This window comes from Protomyctophum bolini (genome assembly GCF_963924005.1).
Source record: "Protomyctophum bolini genome assembly, chromosome: 20".
Lineage (NCBI taxonomy): Eukaryota > Metazoa > Chordata > Actinopteri > Myctophiformes > Myctophidae > Protomyctophum > Protomyctophum bolini.
In genome coordinates, this window is record NC_137881.1 from 19,445,712 (window position 1) to 19,472,952 (window position 27,241).

General features: G+C 42.9%; 1 protein-coding gene across 3 annotated transcripts in view; it reads right to left on the bottom strand.

Moving 5' to 3' along the window:
- Positions 1–13,465, bottom strand: part of arrb2b (arrestin, beta 2b) — a 22,640-nt gene extending 9,175 nt beyond the window's left edge. For all 3 annotated transcript variants that reach the window (XR_013966072.1, XM_080792785.1, XM_080792784.1), the window contains exons 1-3: positions 13,364–13,465; positions 2,090–2,120; positions 101–161 (exon numbers count right to left, since the gene is read on the bottom strand). Coding sequence is in view for 2 of the 3 variants with exons in the window: in XM_080792785.1 (XP_080648911.1) it covers positions 101–161; positions 2,090–2,120; positions 13,364–13,404 (133 nt within the window). In the remaining variant the exon portion in view is untranslated. The remainder of the gene's footprint in view (positions 1–100; positions 162–2,089; positions 2,121–13,363) is intronic.
- Positions 13,466–27,241: the final 13,776 nt, after the last annotated feature.

Sequence of the window (27,241 nt, forward strand, 5' to 3'; positions counted from 1 at the left end):
AACAGGAGTGTATGTGTGTGTGTGTGTGTGTGTGTGTGTGTGTGTGTGTGTGTGTGTGTGTGTGTGTGTGTGTGTGTGCGCGTGCGCGTGTTGCACTCACCAACAGGATCAACATGGTCTAAATGGTCGACAAAGTCCCTTTTCCCCAGATAGACTGTCAACTGTCACAAACACATACAATACATGTAAATATATAAATGGTATGTGCAATAGTTTGTACACATATTTTCCTTCTGATTTGAAGTACAGTACATTTCCAGGGAGTGCATGCTGTCCCACAAGACTATAATATCAATCTGCAAGGTAACTATAACTAATATCTGTCAAATACAGTAATTGTAGCGGAGTAAAAAGTACAATATTTGCCTGTGATGTCCAGAGGTGGACAGCTGGGTACTCGACCCCATGCAGTACTTGAGTAAGAGTACATATATGACCTGGTCAAATGTACTCCACTAGTTACTAAGTAAAAGTAGCTCAGTCAAAATGTTACTCAAGTAAGAGTAAAAAAAAAGTACTTTATTTTAAATTATGTTTAAATTAAGTATTCATAGACAAGAGTACATGCTTTACTTAAGCACAAGTAACAGTACATTTCTTTCCACAATTAAGTTATAGGACCTTGTAACTCTTTTTTTCAGAGAAGTAACTCTGAAACCGCCTGCACTGATGCTTGCTTGTAGAACCACTATACATCATACATCTTAGTATAACAGGATTATTTAGGCCTACTTTCCTTTTCTATACAATACAGAAAAAGGTAAGAATTGATTGTGCCGATCGTCCTCTCTTAACAACAACAGTGTGAACACAGAGCAAGAGTACAGCCCTGCTGCCACTGGCGTGAGCTGTGGGGGAAGCCACAGCACAGCTAGTGGGGGAGGAAAACAGACAACCTAAAAGTATACACACACATGCATGCGCGCACACGCATGCATGCACACGCGCGCGACACACACGCACACACACTAACCCCCAGCCTGTGCACACCCTTCTTGTAGACAACCCTTGCTGGTGGACGAACGTTACACTGAGTATCATCTACCACCTCCATGTTGGACGAAAGGAGAGAGAGAGAAACAGAGGGACAGAGAGAAAGAGAGAGAAAGAAAGAGAAACAGAGCGAGAAGAAACCGAGAGAGCGCGAAGGAGAGATAAACAGAGAGAGAGAGAGAGAGAGAGGAATGAACAAAAAAGGAGTGACAGAGACATAGTTGAAGGAGAGACAGTTAAAGTAAAATTAACTTAAAGGCAAATTTATACTCCATAGTTGATGGTGTTATTGACTTGTATTATCTGTTATTTTTCTTTAGCAAGATACACCATCACACGACTGAGTGTAAATTAAGCTTAAGAAGAAAAAGAGAGCAGTCAAATTAATGAGAGGAAATGACCTCAGGCCTACTGTAACATCTACAACTACTGTACATGCTCACAATGACCTTAGGCCTACTGTAACATCTACAGCTACATGCTCACAATGCATCATTCTGCCACACACCATAGTGTGGACAAACCACCAGTTTACGAGTTTAAAGGAACAATAATGGAGACAACATTCATCCACTAGGTGGCACACTGTTACAACACTTATGTGAAATCACAGCAATGTTATTTAATCAATAAGTAAACATAATTATATTAGATATTTTGCCTGTGCGCTTTCATTAGTGAATGTGAACTATATACATTTTTCAGTTTTGACATAGTTCAATTCAGGAGTTGCTAAAATAGCAGCTCTACAATCTGTCATCATCAGGAGTGGTCAACAGGAGTGATCATCAGGAGTGGTTAAAAGGAGTGATCAACAGGAGTGGTCAACAGGAGTGATCAACAGGACAGAGTGGTCAACAGGACAGAGTGGTCATCAGGAGTGATCAACAGGAGTGATCAACAGGAGTGATCAACAGTAGTGATCAACAGGAGTGGTCAACAGGAGTGATCAACAGGAGTGCACAACAGGAGTGATCAACAGGAGTGGTCAACAGGAGTGCACAACAGGAGTAATCAACAAGAGTGATCAACAGGAGTGATCAAACAATTTTCAACCTATCTTCAATTGGTAAATTAAAAACAAATGGTTACATACCTTGTCGTTAGGGCTGGACTTCTTGAAGACACTGTGGAGCGGGAGAGAAATTGATTGATTGATATTGATTTGACAACAGTCTCAGTCACATTGTATGATGATGATGATTTAATGTTGCATCGTTGCTGTCAGGCAGAAACCTAAACCTTGTATCTTCATATTTCAACTTGTGTTTTTCTAAATGACGAATTCATGCTTTACTTCGTCGCACAAAAGGGGTGAAAATAGACAATCTACAATCTCACAATGCGTCTCTCTGTCTCGCTGACTCTCTCTCTATTTTGGTTTCAAGCGTGCCTGCTTGAAACTCCATAAATTGACCAAGACTGACGTCATGTTGGCAAAATCTCTATATTTGGGCAAAATGTGGGGTAACATCCATGCATTCTTTGTCTACTCTACTTAAGTCTCGGAGTGCCTCAGTCACACGAGACATCTTCACAACCCCGATCGAGAACCTTCCAGAAGACCAACCAGGAGAAGATGAAGGGCTACAGAGACATCCGCGATCCTTCCAAGTATATCAGGCTTAAGCGGCGAACTCAGCATGGGAGAACGAACAGTCAGGAATTCCCCTGGACCAGACTGCTCGTGGGCCTGCTGGCGTTGGCGGCCGTCGCTTTCGTCGCCCGCGACGTCCAGCTCCACGGCTCCTACGAGGCCTCCGACACGGCCAGGTTCCTCCAGAGCTCGGTGGCGGTCTACTCCAGGCAGGGATTCGTGTGGCTGCGGACAAACCTTCCGTACTTCTGCGCGGAATGTGTGCGCGTCCTTCGCCCGCTCGCCCAACAGGGTTTGGAGAAGACAAGGATGGCCGCCAAGTTCGTCTCCAAACAGATCGTCTGGCTCATTATCTCGCTCAAGAAGAACAACCCCCAGTTCGTACAGTGGGTGAACACGAATACCCCGGAATGTCCGGATGCCGCGTACCAAGTACTGGGGTACTTCAAGGAGCGGTCACTCTTTGTGCATGAAAACTACGTCCTGCCTGGTGTGGCGTACGCAGCAGAAAGGCTACAGGGTGTGTGGAATGGCCTGCAACAGTGATTCTCAACGTTTTTCATTTCAAGGACCCCGAATTTGAAATGGCCACGCACCCCCCTTTTGATGACATTTTTTTCCAATTTCTACAGAGCAAAATCCTCGTGGTAATTAAGGGCCTACTTGCTCCATTTTCATATAATTGGTCCTCACTAATAATGCTCATTATAATATGGTACCATTTTTGTCTACTCAGTCTCTGTCTCGGAGGAGGGTTGTGGACAGCCAGGCATGCTTTCAATTTCTGGAAAGTTACCATGCTATAATAGAAGCAATTGTTCTCAAGTTAATAAACATCAAAATCAAAAATGTTTGAAAAAAATGTATAAAAAAACTGCCACGTGGCACATGGTTTTCTGAAATGTCCACAGCCATCCTGAGACACAGACTGAGTAGAAGTAAATTGTAACATTTTATCATGAGCATAGTGAGGGCGAATTATATGAAGGTTGAAAATAGGTGTCAGAAGTCATCGTTCAATTTAACTCTGAAAGCGTGCAGGTCCATTCGTACGAGTTACAGACCTGTAAGGATCCATTTTGTACACTCTTGGAGGTCCCTGGACCATAATGTTGAGAAACTGTGGCCTGCAGGAGTCCATCAGAAAGTCAGTGGGAAAGTGTTCTGGAAAAATGCTGTCAGCCTAGTCAGACCCCAGACCCCACTTTGAGAACCACTGACCACAATGGAGATATAGTTAACATGGCTGCAAAAAAGTTGGAAATAAAATAAAATATATCACACTGCGAAGTGATCATAAATCATCATACATCACATTCCGTGCTCAGTCAATCAAATCATCACTATGTGATACACACAAACACACAAAGATGGGCATAGGAGGTACATACAGTATGTGTGATTACACCAGCAGCTCAATATGAATAACGATGAATTATGATATGATTCACCTGTGAGTGGGAAGCTGCTATGGTCTATACACTTGTCGTTCAAAGCATGAATTGGCCGTAGGAGTGGAGATGACCATCGCTTTATCGCGCGCACACGCACACACACACGCACACACACACACACACACACACACACACACACACACACACATATATTTAAAAAACAACCTTCAAACACAACCATGTGTCTTTACACCAGCAGCTGATGAACAACACAAAGCATTATACTAACTAATCAATAATAACCAATCAATCATAATAAAAAGAGGATCACTGAAGTTGTGGGGAAAATGAAATGTAACCTAATTTAGGAATCCTCATGTGAGGTTATACATCCATAGTCAACCATTGTGACTGTGCACAAATGAAAATGTTAGACCCACCAGTGCAACCAAAGTAAAAATGTCAAAGTTGTATTGGATACGGTCTGTGTTCTCATAATGAAGCACAGGCGATAGGCCTATGACTTAAAATGGACTGCAACAGATGATGAACTTTGTTTTGCCAGCAAACAATCTGGTGTATATTTACACACATTACAGTGAATTTGCATTTCCGACAGTCCAAGATTTAAAATGATGATTGTGGAGAACAACAGGAAGTCTGCAGCATGGTGTATTTGGTTTTTCCTTCTTCCTGTTTGTGGGTATATCCCAGTGACATACAGTAGTGGCATCTGCCGAGAGTTCATGTCCCGGCCGAGGAGGGGCCTTCTCTTAGTACCAGGTCAGTAACCTGGCTAACCTTCTCATTCTCCCTTACGAGAGGGACACACATTGTCGTCTCGTGTGTCTGTGTCTTCTGGAAAGGGGGGACCGTGGAGCGGTCCTGTCAGCCGGGGTGATCTTACGGGAGTTTTAAGAAGAACTGCCCGTCTGCTTTGGCATGCGGCAGAAAAATGGTTGAGGAATGACTCGAGCGATCACGCCCACCGGTTTTATACCTGAGGGTGGGACCGGGGGCATCGCGCTGAGTGACAGCTCCACGACCCAATAAATTTGCTTGTGAGTTTGTTTTGTTCTGTGCTCCAGCGCCACCAAGTGGCTCGGACCCATATGACTCTCTTCTTCGAGTCACTTATACAACTGAGATTACTGAAGTAACCCGAAGTTAGTTGGTATTGTTTTGTTGGTGAATATATCATTATACCAATCTTTAGCAATGCTTCTGTGCTGAAGTCCAACCGCAAAAAAATGGTCATTCTCAAAAGCACTGACATCACAATATACAGCTATTCAAGTCTTATTTTAACATAACAGTGCCAGATTATTTGCCCTTTAATTGAACTATTTCTGCTACAACTAGATAAGAAGCGGTACAAAAGGTTATCCACTTCCAGGAAGTCTGTGTGCATCTCAGTGAATGTGTACTGTATAAACATTCTCACTACAGTTCTGCATGCTATCATGCATGAGCTATGTGCTGGAAGTAACTTTTACTCAATAACTGTACTTTTATACTTTTTTGAGTAGGCCTAGGTCCATTTTTCAATACTTCATATATTTCTACTCCACTACACCTCACATAGAAATATAATGCACTTTTTACTCCAATCCAATTCATTGAAAACGTTGTAGTTAAAGCAAATGTTTAGATTATCGGCGCACCGCGACCACTTCTTCCACCACTAGGCCATTGACATGAACATGTTGTGGAGAAACTTCTTGCAGTATAAACACAAAAAGAATGGAGAAAAACAACATTATCTGTGTTGTTTTGACTTTTGGCTTGGACAAATATGCTTGTAATGTTCCAACTCACTTGAGGGGAATATAGGCTAATTGTTTTACAAAGTGCGCCACTCAAAAACAAGTATTCTATAAAGCTCCTTTGAAGTTTGATCTGAATTGGGAGTGAGAGAGTGTGTGTGTGTGTGTGTGTGTGTGTGTGTGTGTGTGTGTGTGTGTGTAAATGGTAAATGGTGCATTTATATAGCGCCTTTATCCAAGGCGCTTTACATAGATTGTGCATTACATTCACCCATTCATACACCGATGGCAGCGGAAACCATGCAAGGCACCAACTAGCACATCGGGAGCAATTAGGGGTTCAGTGTCTTGCTCAAGGACACTTCGACAGTAACTCTGGGGGAGCCCGGGTTCGAACTGGCAACCTTGCGGTTCCCATCCAGGCACTCTACCCCTGAGCCACCACCGCTGTGTGTGTGTGTGTGTGTGTGTGTGTGTGTGTGTGTGTGTGTGTGTGTGTGTGTGTGTGTGTGTGTGTGTGTGTGTGTGTGTGTGTGTGTGTGTGTGTGTGTGTGTGTGTGTGTGTGTGTGTGTGTGTGTGTGTGTGTGTGTGTGTGTGTGTGTGTGTGTGTGTGTGTGTGTGTGTGTGTGTGTGTGTGTGTGTGTGTGTGTGTGTGTGTGTGTGTGTGTGTGTGTGTGTGTGTGTGTGTGTGTGTGTGTGTGTGTAACCTGTACTTTTTACAGGTTAAGCAGATTTACCATAATAATGTATGAACACAGAGCAATACACTCACAAGGATGTGATGACACACACACACACACACACACACACACACACACACACACAGATTACACAAACATGTGTGGGCTGTCATCAAGGCCTTTGTATAATCAATGTCATCAAGGCCTTTGTATAATCAATGTCATCTCTTTTACACTAATGGATCAAAAAGTCCTTCGACCGGATTAGCAGCCGCGGGTGTGTTTGTGTGTGTGTAAAACAAGGCCGAACAAGCTAGGTCCTTGCAGGAGTATATATTCATGTTAAGGTTGTCTGCTTTCTAAACTAAAGCCACTGGTGTAGGTTTTAGGTGCAGTTGAAAGTGGCTTCAGGCTTTTGTGTGAGGGTTGAGAGGTGTGAGGGTGAGGATGAGACTTGTTTGAGATGATTGCAGTTTTTCTGAGGGGAAGGTAGTGGGTTATAGAAGCGTTTACACCATGAATTTATGATTTCTTTGTATTTTTTTGGGTCTTAAGTTATATCCCCACAAATTCACAATTTTGAACAATCAGGCTTTCTCATCATATCTGGGACTTTTTATGTACATTGTAGAGCCCTGAACGTGGGTGTTTTCTTAATCCTGCCCATTCCGGTTGGATTTCTGACCAATCCCGCCCGCCCCCGCAAAGAGTTCATTTCTGACCACCCACAGTTAATTTCCGTCCGCCACTCCCTCCCACAACATTTGTTTTTAATAGAGCACCGAAGTCTGACGTCAATATCGGTAGAGGGTGCAAATCCTTGAAATCCACGGGTTCATGTACTTTTTATTTGCATTGTAATCCCCATAGGGGGATTTTAGACCGCCTCATATAAGAACTGTGTTTGAAAAATAAACATGTCATCCCAGCCCAGTTTCACTCATATGGATATGAAGAATCAACTGACTGAGAGAAAACTATTGTTATTGTTACTGCTACTGAATTAGTTACATTTTCGCTAGAAACAGACTGTATAATAATGAGTGTCTGACTGTCACGATACAGAGACACCTCCCTGACAATATCGCAGAGACAGCTTGTTTACTTTTGGACCACAATGCTTATATGATACGATTTTAAGATGACCCCATGTTATTCTCCATACTAGAGAAATTACTTCCGTGAACCAGGAGATGAGCGAGTGACGTCAGGACTTTGGTGTTCTATGCCATTAGTTCTGTGTGGCAACCTTTTAGTCGTAGGCTCACCTTCCCTCCCAGAATGAACACAGAGCGGTATGGACTCTCCTTCCTGCCAACCGCATTAGACTATGTTGAAGGACCACTTTTCAACATCTCTTCATATAATTGGTCCTCAACTAATGTTTATGATATAATACCACCATTCTTTTCTACTTGATCTGTGTCTCATAGGAGGACTGTCCACCAGTCCACCAGTGATATCATTGTTAGGCAGATTTTTTTTGAACAAGATTTAAAAGTATAGATTTGTATTATCGCGCGAACGATGGCTTCCATTTTTGCATTGCAACTTTTCAGGACTAGAAAGCCTGCAGTTTCTATTTAGCTTGGATTCCCCATCGATTATGTCACTGGTGGACGGGTTTCTGAACTGCCCACAGCCCTCCTATGAGACACAGACTGAGTATAGGAAAAAATAGTGCTATTTTATCATGATCATTATAAGGACCAATTATATGAAGCGAGGTTGAGAAGTGGTGAAATGGTCTTGCAAGAAATCTCTCCCCCAATGCTTATGGTCCTGTGTCTGTAGTCCCACCCGCTGTGTCTGTGGTCCCACCCGCTGTGTCTGTGGTCCCACCCGCTGTGCCTAGGCTTGTTTCCATTGTGGTCCTCTGTATAATATCGGAATCGGTCAGCTACTGAGAGACCAGTAGGTGATTTCTCGCTATTCGATTTGCTTTTAACATGCTGCATGTTACTGGTGTTTGTGTCACGTGACCATGCATTGGCTTTCTTTTCCAGCAAATAAAAAAACATTTTACAAATATCCCTGCATTATAAACTGACTCTATTGAAAGCCCTGATTGAACGTGATTTTCTCCCTTTGAATAGATTGATGGCATCCGAATTGGGTGGTGGTACCTATGGTTTTGTTGTGATTATGTTCATTTGTGTCCGATGTGTTTTCTGTCTGTCTGGTTGATTACGGTTTGTTTATTTTGACCTTTTTACATTATGCTGCTGTAACGTATCAATTTCCCTGCGGGGATAATAAAGTACATCTCATCTCATCTCATTTCTCTCAGTAGTTTATACGTCCATTACATTACCCAAACGGAATGAGATTGAGCAGGCGTGCAGGAGAGAGGACCGTTTATTTGTGAGGAGTTGCTCACAGTCACAGACAGAGGGAAAGTGTATATATTGCGACGAGACATTATACGTAGGCTATATATTATTGTAACACAGTGACGAGCAGGGGCAGCGTGAAAGAGAGAGACGGGGGGGATCCTGAGGGAGAGAGAGACTGATCGAGAGACTCCACGTGTGTTGTACACAGCACAGTAGGGGAAATGACGATTTTGCGGGGCCCACAAATTTATTTTGACCGCCTGTTCCTGACTGTGGGTATTTAAATACCACCCACACCGGCAACATTTGCTAACCCTTACAACCCGCCATTTGACGGGGTTAAATCTTACGGGTTGCGAGGAGTTTTGGCCTCCATCGTGTTAAGAGATGAGATTTCTTTTGACCTCAACATGGAAAACATGTTGTGTCACACAGTTTAACTCCAGCGTGTCTCGAAAGCATCATGTAAGTTGAACTCGAATGGAAGGGTTGACACAGTGTGGAGACCGAATAAATCACACCTGTGTTAACTGAGCGGTGCAGGCTGCAGTTAATAGTTATTGTGCTCACTGCTCAGTGTCAATGGCCCTTTAGGCTACTGTGGCAGAACAGTCTGAACAGTGCCACTTTTAGGTCACCCAGCGGGTATTGCAGCTGTTTGTACTCTAAACAGACAGACATACGCACGGCCAGTCAATGGAGCGGTTAAGCACCGCTCAAAAAAAGGAGGACAGCTGGTGAAACCAGCATGGAGCAGCTTTTATTGCGACCGAAGGTCAGTTAAAAACACATCTCGATGATGTCAACAAGATGTGTTTCACCATGTTAATGATTTGTCTCCCTATTTTGACTGATACCTGTCCATCTAAACTCTAGACGGGCCTGCCCCAAAGTTATTTGTGCAGCCGTGCCCGGCAGCCGGCGAAAACTAGAGTTCTCAACAGGCACGAAAATTAAGGCCCGGACCTACCTGGGCCCTCATCACAACCTGTACATTCAAGACACTGCCCCCGTTGCCACCTTTAGATCTCCATATATGGAGCTGACCTGTTCTGACATTCCATATGTTGATCTGACCTCATCAAACCCTGCATGTACACTCAAGAGACGCTCCACATATGGGCGAGGTCGTTTCTCGCCCCTAGGCGTCTTACTGGTATAAACAACCTCTAAAGCAGGGGTGAAAGTCAGAGCCAAATTTCCCTTGTGGACAATAAAGTTTACCTCGACCTTAACAGCCTTGGCGCCAACCAGGGCCATAACCCGCGGAACCGCGAGTTATATCATTTAGTGATTTGGGGGGAAAAAACCCAGTCCGCCCCCGTAACAAGATGTGCACATGGACTACAGTGGTGGGACAAGCAACAGGCCAACAGCATGCACACCAAGGCCCGCCTCTGCTCGATCATGATTGGAGGAAGTCCCATCTCTATCCTGATTGGATGAAGGATGGGCCCTCTAGAGGAACCCGCAGGGTTCCTTGAGCTTGAGGGGGTTCTAAATGGACCCTTGCACTTGCACGTCTGTAGCCCTGCATGGGAGTGTATACGGAACCAAACGAAACCTTGCGGGGAATTCTTGATATTAAAAAATAAGGCTTGAGAACCACTCGGATACAGAAAATCTGATTGTGGACAGCTGTTGAATCAGAGACTGTCCATTTAAGGTAGCAGAACAAATCAAAACAAACATAAAGTAGAGGGCAATGCAGGAAGCACATCCTGTTTACATTTCATTGATAGAAGTCACAGTATGGATTGATTATACAGACAAGGCAACGAGCAATAATGTTGATGAGTTCATTAATAAAACGTTGGTGTTATGATGATGCACTTTAATTGTTCTGCGCCATACTGTAGGTGACGAGTTCACCACTTGAAATGTGTGTTATTCAAATTAGTATTCAGTTTTTAAATGAAGATTTCTCTCTCTCTCTCTCAATTCAATGTAATGGCATGACAAGATGTCTGTCTGTCTGTCTGTGTTTAGTTTAACTTGTCATGAGGCTTGTCACGAGGCCCATTGCTACATGGTCCCCCAGCATCAAAGATTTGTGTTTCTAAATGATCGTTTTAAACAAATATTTATAAATTTCAAAACATTTGCACACATTGGGACTATGGGATCTACACTGTGAAATGTCAAGTGTTAACTATAACTCATCAGTGTCTCAGTGTCTGTCCGTCCGTCTCTCTCTCTCTCTCTCTCTCTCTCTCTCACTCTCACTCTCACTCTCACTCACTCTCTCTCTCTCTCTCTCTCTCTCTCTGCACCAACCTTGTATAAATAGATAATAAAGTGGTCCGGGGGGAATGATCCATACGCAACTGTTGAACTGTTGGGGAAAAAAGCTGCATGGATGGAAAATGAAGTGTGCAACAGAGTTAGAGAGAGAGAGAGAAAGCAACAGGAACAGAAAAAGTTGCCTAATCATCGTGAATTCACACTTCCTCTTTGCAGAATCCTTTCCTGTCCTCATGCAACGACCTCATGCGCGCACATGCATACGCACAGCTGGTCACACGCACACATAGGCTACACACATACACACGTCCTCCATTAAAGTGATGAAAGGTTTTTCATTTCCATCAAGGTGATTATAATTAACTAAAACTAATCAATTAATACCTTTGCAACCACTATATAAATCACAAGTATTTCCTTCAGCTTTAAGTCCAAAAATCTAAACTAACCGTTTATACTAACTAAAGTGTGTCAGTTTTAACTGTGAATGCATTTTTAAATGTTGTGTTTTGTTGACTTTGTATAATTACACAATATTTTTGTTCTAACCATTTTGATTTACACCCCTGATATTGAAATAGCCCATATTACAAAAAAAACCTAACTCACTCACTCACTCACTCACTCACTCACTAATGAGAATTAAACTAAGCCTATTCAATGGATGGATGGATGGATAAATGAAAAAAAGAAAACCTTGACCCACGCCCTTGCAATGCGGCACATTGCACACACGCACCTACTGTTCATTTAATTGTATGCACACTGAGGGCTAAAATAATGATTACAAAGTGATGTAATCTGTACTTTATGTAACAATTAGTAATCCCACTATTAACACCCTGAATCAGCAGCTCACAACTGGGTCTACAACGCTGAGAGTGTACATAATGGAACCAAATGGACCCTTATGGGTCTAACTCTGAGTGATAAACGTGTAAACTAAACAAAGATTGTATTGTGTCAGCTACATGGAGACAATGAACACACCTGAATCCACTAATTAATTAATCAATCCACAGGCAGCTAAACAGTAGCTAGCTACACTGAAGAATGTTTTTCAAAACTTTTGAGGTGAGAAATAGGCAATGCAGTAAACAGAATATTAATTCATATTTGATCAAATTCCTTCAAATTAAACTCTACATGAGACAGATAGCCTACCAGGGTTACAGTTAAGCTATTAGTCATATCTGATCTCGGTCGGTGCAATATTTTTATTTACAAAACTAAAGGACAATATCCTATATTAACATTGCCTATAGGGTGAGCGTGCACGGACCGATGGTGGATGTCACAAACTTAACATCCAGACTTGCGATGTGCAGCGTTTCTCCGATCCGCACTAAACCTTGCCACAAACACTAGTGGTCAGGGGTCTGCCATCGGAATAGTCACACCAGGGTCCAGGGGCCATGTGTGGTTCCCTGGGGCCATGTCAGGGCGACTGGGAACCACTAAATCAGTGTTTAACACTTCAAATGTCCATTAACTCTGTCTGTGATCATTGCTCTAATATGGTACTTAAGCGTGCAACCAGCACAACATTAGAGAGAGAGAGAGAGAGAGAGAGAGAGAGAGAGAGAGAGAGAGAGAGAGAGAGAGAGAGAGAGATTTAACTGTTTCTTGTTCATGACTGACTGTTCTCTAATGTGGCCTGTAGCTGTATAGTCGGAGCCTTTCTGGGCTTAAGTCAAAACTGTCGTGTTGTGTGGTGTTTTGACAGGTCATGACTGCAGGTCACATCCCTGACACAGAAAGACCATCAGGAAATGTCCCCAATCTGCTGATGGTCACATGAACATGCACGCACGCACGCACGCAAAGACACAATGTGTGAAAAGTATTTTCCAGGAGTTGTTCCTTTGCGGGAGAAGAGGATATGGGAGAGGTCACTCTCTTGAGGGAGACAGAGAGAGAGAGAGAGAGAGAGAGAGACACACACAGACAGACAGACAGACAGACAGACAGACAGACAGACAGAGAAAGAGAGAGAGAGAGGGGGGAGGGAGATAGAGTTCATAAGTTCAGCCACTTGGAATGTTACAAAGTTTTCACTGTCAGCACAAGCCAGGATGCTTCCAGATTGTATCCACACGCACGCACGCACGCACGCACGCACACACACACACACACACACACACACACACACACACACACACACACACACACACACACACACACACAGTGCTTGGATGGCTGAAGTAATTCCTTGCATCTGAGATGGTTTCTTCTTAAATTCTGGCCTTGTTGTTGTTGTGTAGTTGCCTAGTTGTTCTACATCCTCTTTGAGTGTTCCACTAACTATACACACAAAAACATCACAGTCAAACAGAAATGACATCATCTTACCGTGTTGCTGGCTTGTCCCCCATAATGTCCCCAGCATCCATCACAGTGTCCTCCTGTCTCCTGTACACACTACTTTGTAGAATGTGATCTCTCTCTCTCTCTCTCTCTCTCTACTCTCTACTCCCCCCTTCTCCACTGACAGCAACACAAGCCACACCTTCCCAGTATGACGAGTATGACAGGCAGGCAGCTCCACCATTCAGCTTCATGTGTGGGACACATTCAGCACGAGGGGCCGCCCCCTCTTCTCCTTCTTCTTTAAAGTTTTATGATGGGTTGCAAGCAGTGCTTAGCTGCATACCACCACCTACTGTATTAAACTGTCTATGACTATGTCGTATGAGTCTCTCAATAGGCTCTATATATGGCTATGCACACAAAATAACTCGTCCTACTTCCGGGCCCCTTCCCTACTACCTTCACAGGTGTTACCGATGATACTCATTCAGGCTCTGTTCCATCCATCTGTAGTCTGTAGTCCACCCTGTAGTCTGGTCGCAGGGGCAACAGCTCCACCATGGAGCTCCAGACTTCCCTCTCCAGAGCAACATTACTATCCCGAGGTGTTCCAAGGGCTGCAGTTTGGAGATATAATCCCTCCATGACTCCATCTGATCCTTGGTCTGCCCCAGGGTCTCGTCCCAGTGCGATGTGCATCAAGGACCTCCAGGGAGACACTCGAGAGGCATCCTATTCCTAACCAGATGCCCGAACCACTGGCTCCTTTCCAAGCGAAGAAGCAGCGAGTGACAAGTTTCTCTCGCGTGACTGAACCTTATCTCGAAGGGAGATGGGGTGCCAGTCACCTGTCGGAGAAAACTAATTTCGGCCGCCTGTATCCTTTTGTATGTATTCTTTTGGTCATGACCATGAGGTTCTGTTCCATTCTGGTCAAACAGAGTCAGGGTGCTGCTATTGCGCATGTTGACTCACTGGAAACACTGCTACACCAGTGGGTCTCAAGGTGTCCTTGAGTGGGTTCAAATGATCCCGTACAGTTGTGTAACTCTGAGAGTGTGCAAATGGAACCAAATGTGGTTCCATTTGTACACTCTCAGAGTTATTATGGGGTCCTGACTCCTTGCAATTAAAAGGTTTGAGAACTGTACACTAAATGGAACAGAGCCTTAATTAGTATCATCAGTAACACCTAGTATAGGTATTGGGGCCTGGAAGTAGGAAGAGTTATTCTATGTGCATAGTCTATTGCTCGCTGGCAGAAAGGAAGTTATATTAGGCATGCCTACATTTACTCAAGTTCTTTACGTAAGTACAATGTTTAGACATTGTCTCGCACCATGAGCCCACTTGAGATCTGCAGTGTCGTTAGCAGAGCTCTGCAGTCAAACTGCAGTGTGTCTACAATATTCTCCTCCAAATTGTGGCTTGCTGTGGTGTAAAGTAACTATAGTACATTTACTCAAGTACCGCACTTATGTGTAATTGTAAGGTGTTACTTTAATAATAATTGTTTATACATTTTAGCCATAATGATAATTTGTGAAACGTGACATTCTGCATACTTTTACTCAAGTACATTTTGATTGCCAGACTTTTTTGGTGTTTTGTGTTTCTACATTGCGGTATTGATACTTTTACTTATTGGAGCACTTTTCCCACCACTGGTGTCTTTATGGCTATCACCTATAGCGCTGAAACGTGAAGTACGAACCATGGCTAGGCTCTCGCCCAGTGTTCAGTTCTGGTGCAGGGTGCCTGACAGACGCATGTGCCCGCCAGCCTCATTCGTCTCTCTGACCTTGTCTGTGACCCGAGGGAGGCCATTACATTCTTGTGTAGACAATTTAAGACAAAAGGGCCTTTTCATACTGTGATTTAAGTGTCCATGTCTCATACAGCAGTACTGATTCTACGGTAGCCACAAACAGCCACCTCTTGGGGTAATTTTCCATCTCATATGACTATACAGACTTCAACTGCTTCTTAACATTATTATTGTATACAATATATTAAATATGCATTTAATGCCTCAAGATTGTCCTCAATAAGGATGCATATTTGTATAATAGGAATTCATTTAGAATTATAGAATTTATATTCTTCATGTTAAGTTTGTATTTCTGACATGCTCCCATGCTCATCCTCCTACTCTCGAGTCTCTTTGTCTTTCACTGGTGGTTAATGTACACCATCTACTGGACATTTTGTGGAATCTCTCAACTTTGCAGCTATGCCTGGAAGCCATATACCATATCTTACATCATCATGTTATAGTCTGGTTTGTAGTCATCAGGCCGGAATCAGAATTACCCAAAATAATTCCCTGCATCATAATTTTAGGGCCTACCAAATAAAAGCCTTTATGTGGCGTAGGAAATACTTCTTGGAATAGTTGGTTTCGTATAACCATATTTTATTCCAACTCATAGCGACTGGCGAGACTAAAAACAAACCAAAACAAAGCAACCCAGAGTTAAAAAAAATGTATTATCTTATCTTTTATATCCTCCTGGTCAAATACACCCTGACAAAGGCTTGGCACGCCTATATTATTGGTTTTAAAGAAATATATTTCCTCAGTACCTTTGGGCCTTTTAAACAATCCTTTATGAACCAGTGAGTATTCAATGATGGGTTACTATAGTATTCTCACACCTATCATTGGATTTACCTAGACTATTTAAAGAGGGAGTGCCACAATTTTTGTATTTTTCCAGTTTTTTTCATGTGTGACACGTGACAGACAGTACTTCATTAGACACCCTGGAGTCGTTTTTATGTGCAGTGGTGTATTAACTTTGTATTTAGGGATTCTTCCTGGAGGCTGAACCCTTGACAGTCAAACGGGCCAATGAAGTAAACAGTAATATATAATATATATCCCCTGCACACTTTCATACCAAATGCCATTAAGGCACTAAATGATACCATGTCTCGCTAGATTTGTTTGTTTTCCAATGTATCTGCCACTGTTGTCCTGCACTTTTTTGAAAAAAATGAGAAAATAATTGTGTTAAGTGTTGTTGCTGTTGTTGTAACCGTTTGTTTTTTACTGTTTGAGACCGAAGACAAATTTCCACACGTGGACAATAAATGAAACAAACTAACTATTTGACTTACAGTATGTGGACTCTGAACTGTCCACATTTTTGCGGTACAAATAGAGCTGTATACCTACTTAAAATAATTGTTGAGAGCTACTCTAGTGTTCACCGGCTGGTATCAGTCAAAAGGGAGACATGGAAGAGGAAGGATGGATGGGGAAGGATCAACATATGGATTGTCAGAACAGGTTCTGACATATATCCATATTCCAATATTGATGACATCAGAGATCTCCATATGGGCTTAATTGTGACAGCAGGTCACATTTACTATGATCACTATTGATCCCTGATGATGTCACGTGATGTCACGAGACCTGGGCATCATATGGGGGCTTAATGTATGGGGATTTTGAGTGATACACTGACTGACTGACTGACTGACTGACTGACTAATGTTAATATTACTCCTACACATTGTGTCCAAACATCACAAACTCTATTATCCTGGTGGTGCAGTGTGCCCCAAGGGGAACTTCAACTAGTTTAATGAATGTATTTTTTTATTTTGGTAATATAGGTCTACTTTTACTGGAAGTTAGATATTTAGTTAGATATATGCTCAATAAGCAAGAAAAGTGAAAAACAAAAGAGTGAGTGAGTGTGTGTGTGTTTGTGTGTGTGTGTGTGTGTGTGTGTGTGTGTGTGTGTGTGTGTGTGTGTGTGTGTGTGTGCGCGCGCGCGTGCATGTGTGTGTTTGTGTGTGTGTGTGTGTGTGTGTGTGTGTGTGTGTGTGCCGTGCGTGCGTGCGTGCGTGCGTGTCGCTTGTTTTCTCCGATACAACCTGGCAACCCTGTGGATAGCAGCAGGCAGCATTTTCATGGCCGGCCGCTTGTTTCTCTCACAATCTGGCAACACTGACGAAAGGAAGACTGATTAGAGAGTAAAACAGTTCGATCATCTCTCTAGTCTGCTGCCAGTTTATCGTCAATAAAACTTTGGGTGAGAGAAATAAGACCCTCAAATGATTCTCCGTTGGTGTCGCCTGCCGAAATTCAGATCTAGCGAGCCACACCAGTTGTTCGATTGATTTGTTGATCACTTTATTTTTCGGCCAACGACACCTGTCCAAACCTGTCCAAAGGAGCTACTGTTCTGCACGTTACGTTCAAAAAACTGCTCTCAACTGATCAGCAGGTTGTGTTTTAGCCACTCACTTTACATCTGAACAACAAACAAAAACACTAATCGGCCCACCAACGTTCTTTTGTTTGTTTTTTAGCTGAATTTAATTTTTAATAATCCCATTGATGTCGAACTCACGCGTTTGTTTTTGTGTTTACAGTAGTCTACGACGGTGCCAAGATGATGTTGAGGAAAGTGACGGGGGCACAAGCCAGGCAGCTTCTGCACAACAAATACGTGGTTGTTCTTGGGGCCTCAGGTGAGAGTAAAACGAATTGAAATGGATTTGTGCTACATTCATTCACGCATGGTTTGGTTAATGGAGAAACTGATGTTTGGGAAGGTGTTTACAACTTTGCATGCAGAAATAGTTGGTTTGCGTTACTGTGCAAATGGCAAATGCGTTTCAAACTACCAGCAGCAGCTAGGCCATGCGTGGATTGTTTACTATCATGGTTCTCAAACGCTTTGATTTCAGTTAAATGTTCCGATGAATTGAAAATGGAGGACATTTTATATTGTTTTTCCTGGTTTTATCCTCACAGTAGCAGTTTTTCTTGACCTGTACTTTCCAAACAAGGGGTGTGTGTGTGTGTGTGTGTGTGTGTTTCAGTGCAGCGTGGCATGTACAAAGACCTGGTCCATCTACTTCAGAGCGAGGACTACCTGGAGCTGAGACACTTGAAGGCCAAGGTAAAGCAATGCTTCTCTGGGCTTCAGCTAAAAGCATTATAGGATGATGAAAAACAGATTAGCCTAATGACCGTCTTGACTTGGCTATGTCTGTATCAGAAATGACTTTAGAAACTAGATGCATTACTTCTACTTTAGAAGCGATGCATTACTTTACCTGGGTTACATCTTGTACTTCAAAGTTGACATTAGATAATAATCCTTCAGTGTTTCATTAGCGTGACAAAATACAGCTGGTAGTGATAAACACCACACATGGAAATTATACACTCCATTTGTGTATTGTCCTTTTTTTGGTTTTCTATTGAACACTCAGAGTTACAGACGTGTAAGGGTCTATTGGGACTCCTGGTGTTCCCAGACCCCATGCCAATTTGAGAAATGCACATTGATTTAGTCATTGAATGATGGATTGATTGTGATTATAACCAGATACTTCTATCTTCCATGGACCATAAAAATGATTAATTCATTCATTCATTCATTTTTAGGCTTGTCTGATGTAACAGTGTAATAATGATCTTGTTCTTCAGGGAGAGCTGTGCTTTGAAGGAGACACCCTGGTGGAAGGTGGTCGTATGAGTCCCATGAACAACGGCACAGCGTACAGGGAGGTTCGACAGTTCCGCACTGACCACCACCTGGTGCGCTTCTACTTCCTGACCCGTATCTACTCGCCGTACATGTTGAGCATCCTGGAAGACTTCCGCCGCGGCCCGCCACCTGACGTCATCTTCGTCAACTCCTGTCTCTGGGATATTAGCAGGTAGTGTCTCTTATCTTGTCTTGTCTCTTCTCTTCTCCCATTTTATTGTCTTTGGTGTGATTAGTCATATTTTAGTCATTTGAAATGTTTTAGTCTAGTTTTAGTCAACTAAATATCATAGGATTTTGTGTTGTTTTGGTGGGCCTCGATGGCGTCGTAATACCTGGTTTTATACTAGCTTGCATGCTGAAAATGGCAGATATGCTATTTTCGAAGTGGAACACCCAAGCGTGACCAAACATAAAATGACTTGTCTTTTAGTTCTATACTGGATCTATTCTCCCCCCTAACATTTTAGTCATTTGTTTATTGTTTGACGAAATTGACAATATATTTAGTCTTTATAGTCTCATAGCTTCGTTTTTATTTTGTTTATATTTCATTTTCGTCTGTGAAAAAAGGTAGACGTTGACTAAATTTTTTCGTCATAGTGTTAGTCGACGAAATCAACAACACTGCCACATTCTTCATGATTTGCTTGCAGGTATGGCAACAACAGGCTGGAGGAGTACAAGGAAAACCTGCAGAAGTTCTTCACGGCGGTGAAGGACGCCGTGTCCGAGGACTGTCTCATTGTGTGGCTGCTGTCCATGCCGCTGGGGGACAAGATCCGAGGAGGCTTCCTCATCCCCGAGGTAGGTCCTCCTTTTAACGCCCAAACCACACCAATTAAGCAACTATTCGCAAATCCTTGCAACTCCTTGCAACAAAACAGTATTAAGGACATTATCGGAGCTTGTTTTGTGGTCTTCACGTCTGCTTGACTCTGCTATACAAGAGTTATAGACCACCATAACTCTTGAGACGTACAAATGGAACCAAATGGACGGTGGTCCAAGTTAAAATGTTATTGCAATTGTATAGCAGACGTGAAGTACCATACCATACCATCTCTGACAGTGTGATGAAAAAGAATGAAAGTTCTGGAAACATATTTTCAAATATGATGGAAATGAATTCACACTCGTCCCTTGTCTATGGTGAAAGAAATGCAAATGCCCCCCTTTCCATGCCATACCCAAAGGCAGCATTCAGGAGAATTGCCTTTTTCCGCACTCTCCCAAACTCGAACGCAACAGTTTGCGCTGAAAGAATTTCTCCTCATCCCCAGCCACATCCCCAGTAGCTAAAGGGTGCGTGTCGCACCCTGAAAATAGCCCTCTCAACGCGTTGTGTTGTGAGCTTGTAGATCAGCTATTTTTGCTATTCTTTGCCAAGACTTTCCTTTTCTAGGTTAATTTCACATCCTCTGCACGTTCCCTGCTCCAGGTGCAGCACCTCGGCCCGACGTTGCGCTTCGACGTCATCGAGGCCAACTTCGATGCGGCGCAGCTGGCCACCGCCAACGGCCTGGATGTCCTGGACCTGCACTATAACTTCCGGCTGAGCCTGCAGCACCGCATGGATGACGGCACCCACTGGAACCAGGTTAGGTCACGGTGGCCATGACCCATTCTGGGGGGTACCCCTTTTGGTGTTTTAAGCATTATGTTATACTTTAGCTGTTGAAAAATAGCAGATCTACAAGCCCTGACGCCGACCAGGTTCAGACTCAGAGCCTCAGAGGGGCGAGAGCGCTTGGGCTTTGTTTGGGTATACGACCTCTACTGTGAATCTTTTGCTATCTCATTCGATTCGATTCTGATTCTTGGGGGTCACGATTCGATTAAAAATTGTGTATTTTCCCCCAATGCAAAATTATTCTCGATTCGAAAACTCTATTCTAAGCCTAGTTATTTCCAACAGATCAAACCAAAAGTAATTCTATAGGTAATTCCAGAGAAGGTCACTTATCTTTCCAACACGCCTACAGGTGGCCCACCGCTGCATCTCGTGGCTTCTGCTGCGCCACATGGCCGATGCCTGGGGCGTGGATCTGTGGGGAGCGTCCTCCCTGGGCCAGTGGACACCGGACCCCCAGATGTCTGACAACTGGGCGACCGGAGATGATGGCGGCGGCAGTAAGTGTTCCACCGATCGACACACACACACACACACACACACAGGCCCTGTACACACATATCAGACGAACATGCTCTGTGTTTCATGGCCGCCTTTTCCAATGGAAGTCACGTGGTTTGGTCAAACATCAGTGTTTGATGGGGGGTGTTGGGCAATCAAACAAGTGTGGTCAATCCACGTGACTTCCATTGGAAAAGCATTGAGGCGGCCATGAAACACGGACGGAACAGAGCATGTCTGATCTGTATGAAACTTGTCAGGCTGCGTTCCCCCCCCCCCCCAAAGTAATCATACCGGTATTTGAACTGGGGGCCCTGTAATTGAGACATTTTTACATGCTTTTTGGGAATGTTCTATGGTTTTACCCTTTTGGAAAGAGGTACTGAGGAAACTTGGAGAATGATTGGGACAAAGATTACCACAATTGGGCCTTCTGGGAGATGGCACACTTTTGCCACAAGAGTTCACCAAGGCACAACATGCAATAGTGACTGCAGGCCTTATCACTGCAGTCAGGCTGAGAAACTGAAAGAGCTCCATGGGGCTCACAGATTGCACCTGACTTATAATAATAATAATAAAAAAAAATACTATTTGTATAGCACCTTTCATGACATGAAATGCATCTCGAAGTGCTTTACAGAGCAATGGAGAAGAAAAGAAAAGAAAAGCAAGGCATAAAACATTAAAATAATTGCAGTAATGCAATACAGTGAGGACATGAATAACAATGCATTTAAAAGATCAACTAAAAGCAAGAGTGTAGAAGTAGGTCTTGAGCTGTGTTTTAAAAATATCTACCTAGGCTGCCTGTTGAAGGTATAGTGGGAGTTTGTTCCATGCCGTCGGCACAGATGGGCAGTATTTGAAATACATGTATTTGAAATACGTATTTTCTGTATTTGAAAATACAGAAAATGCGTATTTTCTGTATTTTCAAATACATTTACAATGTGTTATAAATACAAAAGTATTTCAAATTGTATGTATTTGAAATACTGCCCATCCCTCCATCTCTGGCCGTCGGCCCGTAAGCAGAAAGCTGCCTCACTGTGTTTTTTAGTTGCCATTTATTTTAGGCACAGCGAGCAGGCCAGCAGTGGAAGACGTCACCTGGGGGTTGGATTGGGACATATTTAGGCAGGCAGTCATGTAGGTAGGAAGGTGCGAGACCATTGAGAGCTTTATAAACCAGTATAAAACAACCGGAAGCCAATGCAGTGAAGCTAAAACTGGAGTAATTGTTATCTCATCTTAGTTTTAGTTAAAACTCTGGCTGCCGGCCTGGGCTGTGGCTCAGTGGTCCAGGCACCTTGGCTGGTAATCCAGTCTGGCAGTGTAATATATATAAAATAAAGGCGAAAGCCAAAAAATGAAAACATAAAAAAAAAAAACTCTGGCTGCCGCATTTTGGACAAGTTGTAATCTGTCAGTTGTTTTCTTTGGCAGTCCAGAAAAAGTGCATTGCAGTAATCAAACCGAGAAAAAACAACGGCGTTACTTATATTATTTTACAATTTGGACAATGTTTAAAAGTACCCTCGCGGCTCACAAGGCTTTAAGCAACTAGTCGACTATTCAACTAGTCGACTAGTAAATCCACTAGTTGACCTTGTACTAGTTAACTAGTTGATTTAGTTTTTTACAGTATTTGGTAGTTAAACAACTAGTCAACTACTGTAGTACTAAAAACAACTAGAAGTGAAAGCCCTAGCGTCTCCCCTGTGGGCCTTGGCCCAACAGGTTGATAATCACTGGTTTTCTCCTACTGTATGTTATTTCAGTTCAACTGGTGAGAGAGGACAAATTTTGGACACCCCGCCCAGAATACCTTGCACCTCAGCAGATCCTGCACAACCCAGGTAAATACAACCCACTGTCCAGTGTGGATTTTGCCTTTTTTTTCATCTAAAATGTTTTACCTTCTAGTTTTATGACTATTTAGAAAATACTACCGCAAAGTAGGTTAGAAACGGTTGCCAAACTCTGGTATATTTCTGAGTGGAGCCCCTGATTGTATATTTAAGTTCTTCGAGCTTGAGATATGACATAACATCCTCCACCCAACTTTTGTGAGATGGCGGCGCTGCCTTTTTCCAATTAAATAGTATCAGGCGTCTGGAAAGTAAAGAGAACACTATAGCTTCAGCCTGATGAGTTGGTATTTGTATTCCCTCTGAAGGGGCACCAAACAGCGCCGTTATTGGATTGGGATCTATAGTTGAGTTACAGATATATGAGAAGGTATTAAATATCTCTGTCCAAAATGTTGTCAATCTGGGACACGACCAAAACATGTGGCTAAGCGTAGCAGACTCCTGACAACTCAAGAGTGTTTAAAAGGTAGGGTCCATTTGGTTCCATTTGTACACTCTCAGAGTTAAATTAACTTTACAATATACATTGGGGTCCCAGAGATAGAAATGCCATTAAATAGGGGCCCGTCAAACTGGGGGTCCTTGAAATTAAAATGGTTGAGAATCACAGCCATACAATTCTTCTCTAATGGGGGTCCCTGGCATATCTTTTTCAAATGGGCGTCCGCGGCCTAATAAATATCAATTTGGGGGTCCTTGACATGACAAAGTTTGGGAACCACTGGACTAAATATCATAAGACTCAAATATATGTTGGCAGGCCTTGATGGCGTCGTAATGCCTGATTTCACACTTGGTTGCATGCTGAAAATAGCAGATCTGCTCATGTCGGAGCGCAACACCACCCACGAGCACAACCAAACCTAAAACGACTTCTTCTACTGGATCTCTTCTCCACTAGTCCCTCCCTAACATGTTTTTTAAATGTTTTTTTTTGTTGTGGCTTTCGCCTTTATTTTATATTTTTTATGGAGGGACAGACAATAGGCTGACAGGAAATGGGGGGGAAGACATGCAGTAAAGGCCGTCGAAATTGGGAGTCGAACCCACGGCACACTGCCAGACTGGATTACCAGCCAAGGTGCCTGGACCACTGAGCCATGGCCCAGGCCCCTCCCTAACATTTTAGTGTAGTTTTTATTTTTTTAAGAATTCTCAGTATATATTTAGTCTTAGTTTTAGTTATCAATGTCATACCTTAGTTTTTATTTAGTTTTTGTGAAAGTGAAAAAAGGTAGTCGATGGACATTGATCGTCATAGATGAAATCAACGAAATCAACACTGCCAGGCGCCAGCTGTAGAGCCAGACCTAGTATAGGGCTGTCATGACTCATGATTATGAACATTGGAACATTATGACATAGGAAACTACATTTCTGCTTGGCTTTTATGCTTCGTAAACAAATATGCTAGGCAGATATGGCAAATAAATTGTATGAGTTAATAACTAAATACTTTATTGGAATAGTGGAAATGGCCGATGTACAAGCTCAAAACATTTTGTCCAACATTTTTGAACATGTTTGAAGATATGTAAACATCTTTCATAATTGCAATTGAGCGATTTTGACAGGTCTAGCGAGACGCTTTTGCCGACAGACCATATTCACACTGCCGCCATGTTTGCATTTGAAAAAGTGGGGTTTCATTTCATCTTACAATAAATGTACCCTGTCTCTGTATGTACATGTGTGTGTACGTCTGTAATCCACGTAACGAGAACCGTTTCACACACGCGTTCCACACTACCACATGGGATGCAGTGCCCAGCCTTGAGTCGGGCACTGTATTTTCTTTTTTTACTATGTTTTCATGGAGCTGTGTATACATCTTAAATATGGAAGGAGGTAGGGCCTGCACACCGTTCTTTAGGCAAAGGAATTCCTTTAAGTTTAAGACATGATTGCCTTATTGGCCCTGCACCAACTGTCGAGGTGTACAGTATGTACTGTAAATAGGTATGCTCATTGCTCTTATTATACATCTTAAATAACAATTATTTGGGTTGTGTGAGGAACCAACTCACCCAGGTGGGCACTTGTGCGTGTGTTTACGTGTGTGTGTGCGTGCATGCACATGCGGGGAGGTATCTAGGTGTATTTGTCTTTTGAAAAATCTAACTTTATAACCATTGAGTGGATGTGGATAAATCTGACTTTATAAGTTCTAAAGTCAGATTTATCCACATCCACCCAAGTGTTATAAATTATAACACTTGGGTGGATGTGGATAAATCTGACTTTAAAACACTTGGGTAGATCGATAGTTCACCGGCAATATGACTTTTGTTCTATCGATTACTCACCCCATGGAGACTTTAATTCATGGATATATAATATTTATTTATTTATTTTGGTCACAATCCTAAACTAATCATTTGATTACAGGCTCCCTACAGGCTCCCTCCACTGCTGGTCATCAAATTATTGGCTTTGGTATGCAAAAAAACCCAATCCATCCATCAATTCAAGTCTACATGGGGGGAGTAGAAGATAGAACAAAAGTCATTTGAGGGGTGAACTATGCCTTTATTGTGTCATAAAAAAGGGGGTTCCGTGGCATAAAATATATAAAATTGGGGGTCCTTAAAATGAAAACTAAAAATGCATTCCTGCTCTGGTTTGTGAGAAAGAGGGGCAAGCATCTGTGACTGTTGTGATGATTGACAGCAGCTGTTGCAATCTGCTCCTATAGTAGATTGGTTCTTCCAGCTGTGATTGGTGCAGCAGTGCAAGCCGAGATGTGATTGGCATAGCCGTACGAGATGTTTAAGCCCGACATCGTTCTCTTTGCACTCTCTGAGACTATTTTCCTTGTTGACTTGTTCATGCATACTCATGATTTCACATTTAGTTCTTAGTCACTCTGGATAAATTCCTCTTTCTATGCACATACTGTATGCCATTTTGGCAATAACTCTTCGTCCTTCCGGGCCTCTTCCGACTTCATTCACAGGTGTTACTTGTAGCTTGTAGATTGGCATTTCTTGGCAAAGTAAGACGTTGGGTTCAAACTGGTTAATCTAAAAATGTAAAACATTTACAATTTACAATCGAGGCTCTTAATCAAGAGCGATTTACAGAAACTATGCGTATGTCTACAAAAATGCTATCTAAATTACATAAGTTGAGCCTTTGCATACGCCTGTAAGGTCATCAAGGCTACGGCAAGTGCTATGGGCTAAGATGGAGTCTGAAGATACAAATCTATACATTTCACATATAGATTTGGCGGTGCCCGCCCCCTGTAGTATCTCCGAGGACCCCCGAGGTGTCCATGTTGAAGACCCCCGAGTTAAATGATCATGTGGTACTGTGCCTTTCTGTCGGTAGTCCCAGCAGCGTGCCAGCGAGTCGAACGGGATGCCGTCCGCAGCGAGCAGGAATGTGCCGCCGACCCCCACGGACCTCCCACTGAACAAAGTGCACCCCTTTATCAAGCCTTGCTTGATCTTGTACACATTGTACGAGGTGTGTGTGTGTGTGTGTGTGTGTCTGTGTGTGTCTGTGTCTGTGTGTGTGTGTGTGTGTGTGTGTGTGTGCGTGCATGTGTGTGCATGCATGCGTGTTTTTGAAGTTCACACATACGGGTATTTCAGGGCTTTTGGCCGACTGTGCCATTCCTTTGTCAAACAACACAGCTTTCACCATTGGAAGTGCATTACGGAACGTACACGTTGTTCTATTTTCTCGGGTTTGTTCGGCATCATAGTGCAGGTGACGTTTTGTAGTGCAGTGTAATTGCACTACAAAACTGTTAGTACTGCTAACTGTGATGTCACAGCCTGCAAATCCCATATATGCTAATGCAATTTGCCAGCAGAAGTCACTGTTCTGCCTGTTTTCATTGTGGCTCCAACGGCTTCAGAACACATAGGAAAACCCTAGACCACAGAAAATCCACAGAATGTTCAAAGTTCAGGTTTTTTGGGTGTAATTGAGGTCATAAAACCTAAAAAAGAAAATGAATACCATACAACCTTAGACATTTTAGTCTAGTTATTATTTGTTGACAACATCATTCATAGCTTAGTTTTTGTTTAGTTTTTATTTTGTTTTCGTCAGTGAAAAAGGGTAGTACATTTATCTGCATAGTTTTCCGTGGACCCACAGCCACTGGTTGAGAAGCGCTGCTCTACTGTTGTTTCTTCTCTCCTGTCCTGCTGCCTGCCAGGGAACAAAGGAAGCACGTCCAGCAAAGGAAAGAAAAGGAAAGCAAAGGCAGCATTTCCAGGTGGTCAGCCTGAGGACAGCAGCAGCACAGCTGCTGTCGTCTCACAGCTGGACTTCACCAGTGACCCGGGTAACATCTCCACCTCCACTTAGGCCCCATTTAGACTGCAGTCACAATCCAGTCAAATCCCATTCGAATAGGAGTTGTTTCTCAAAT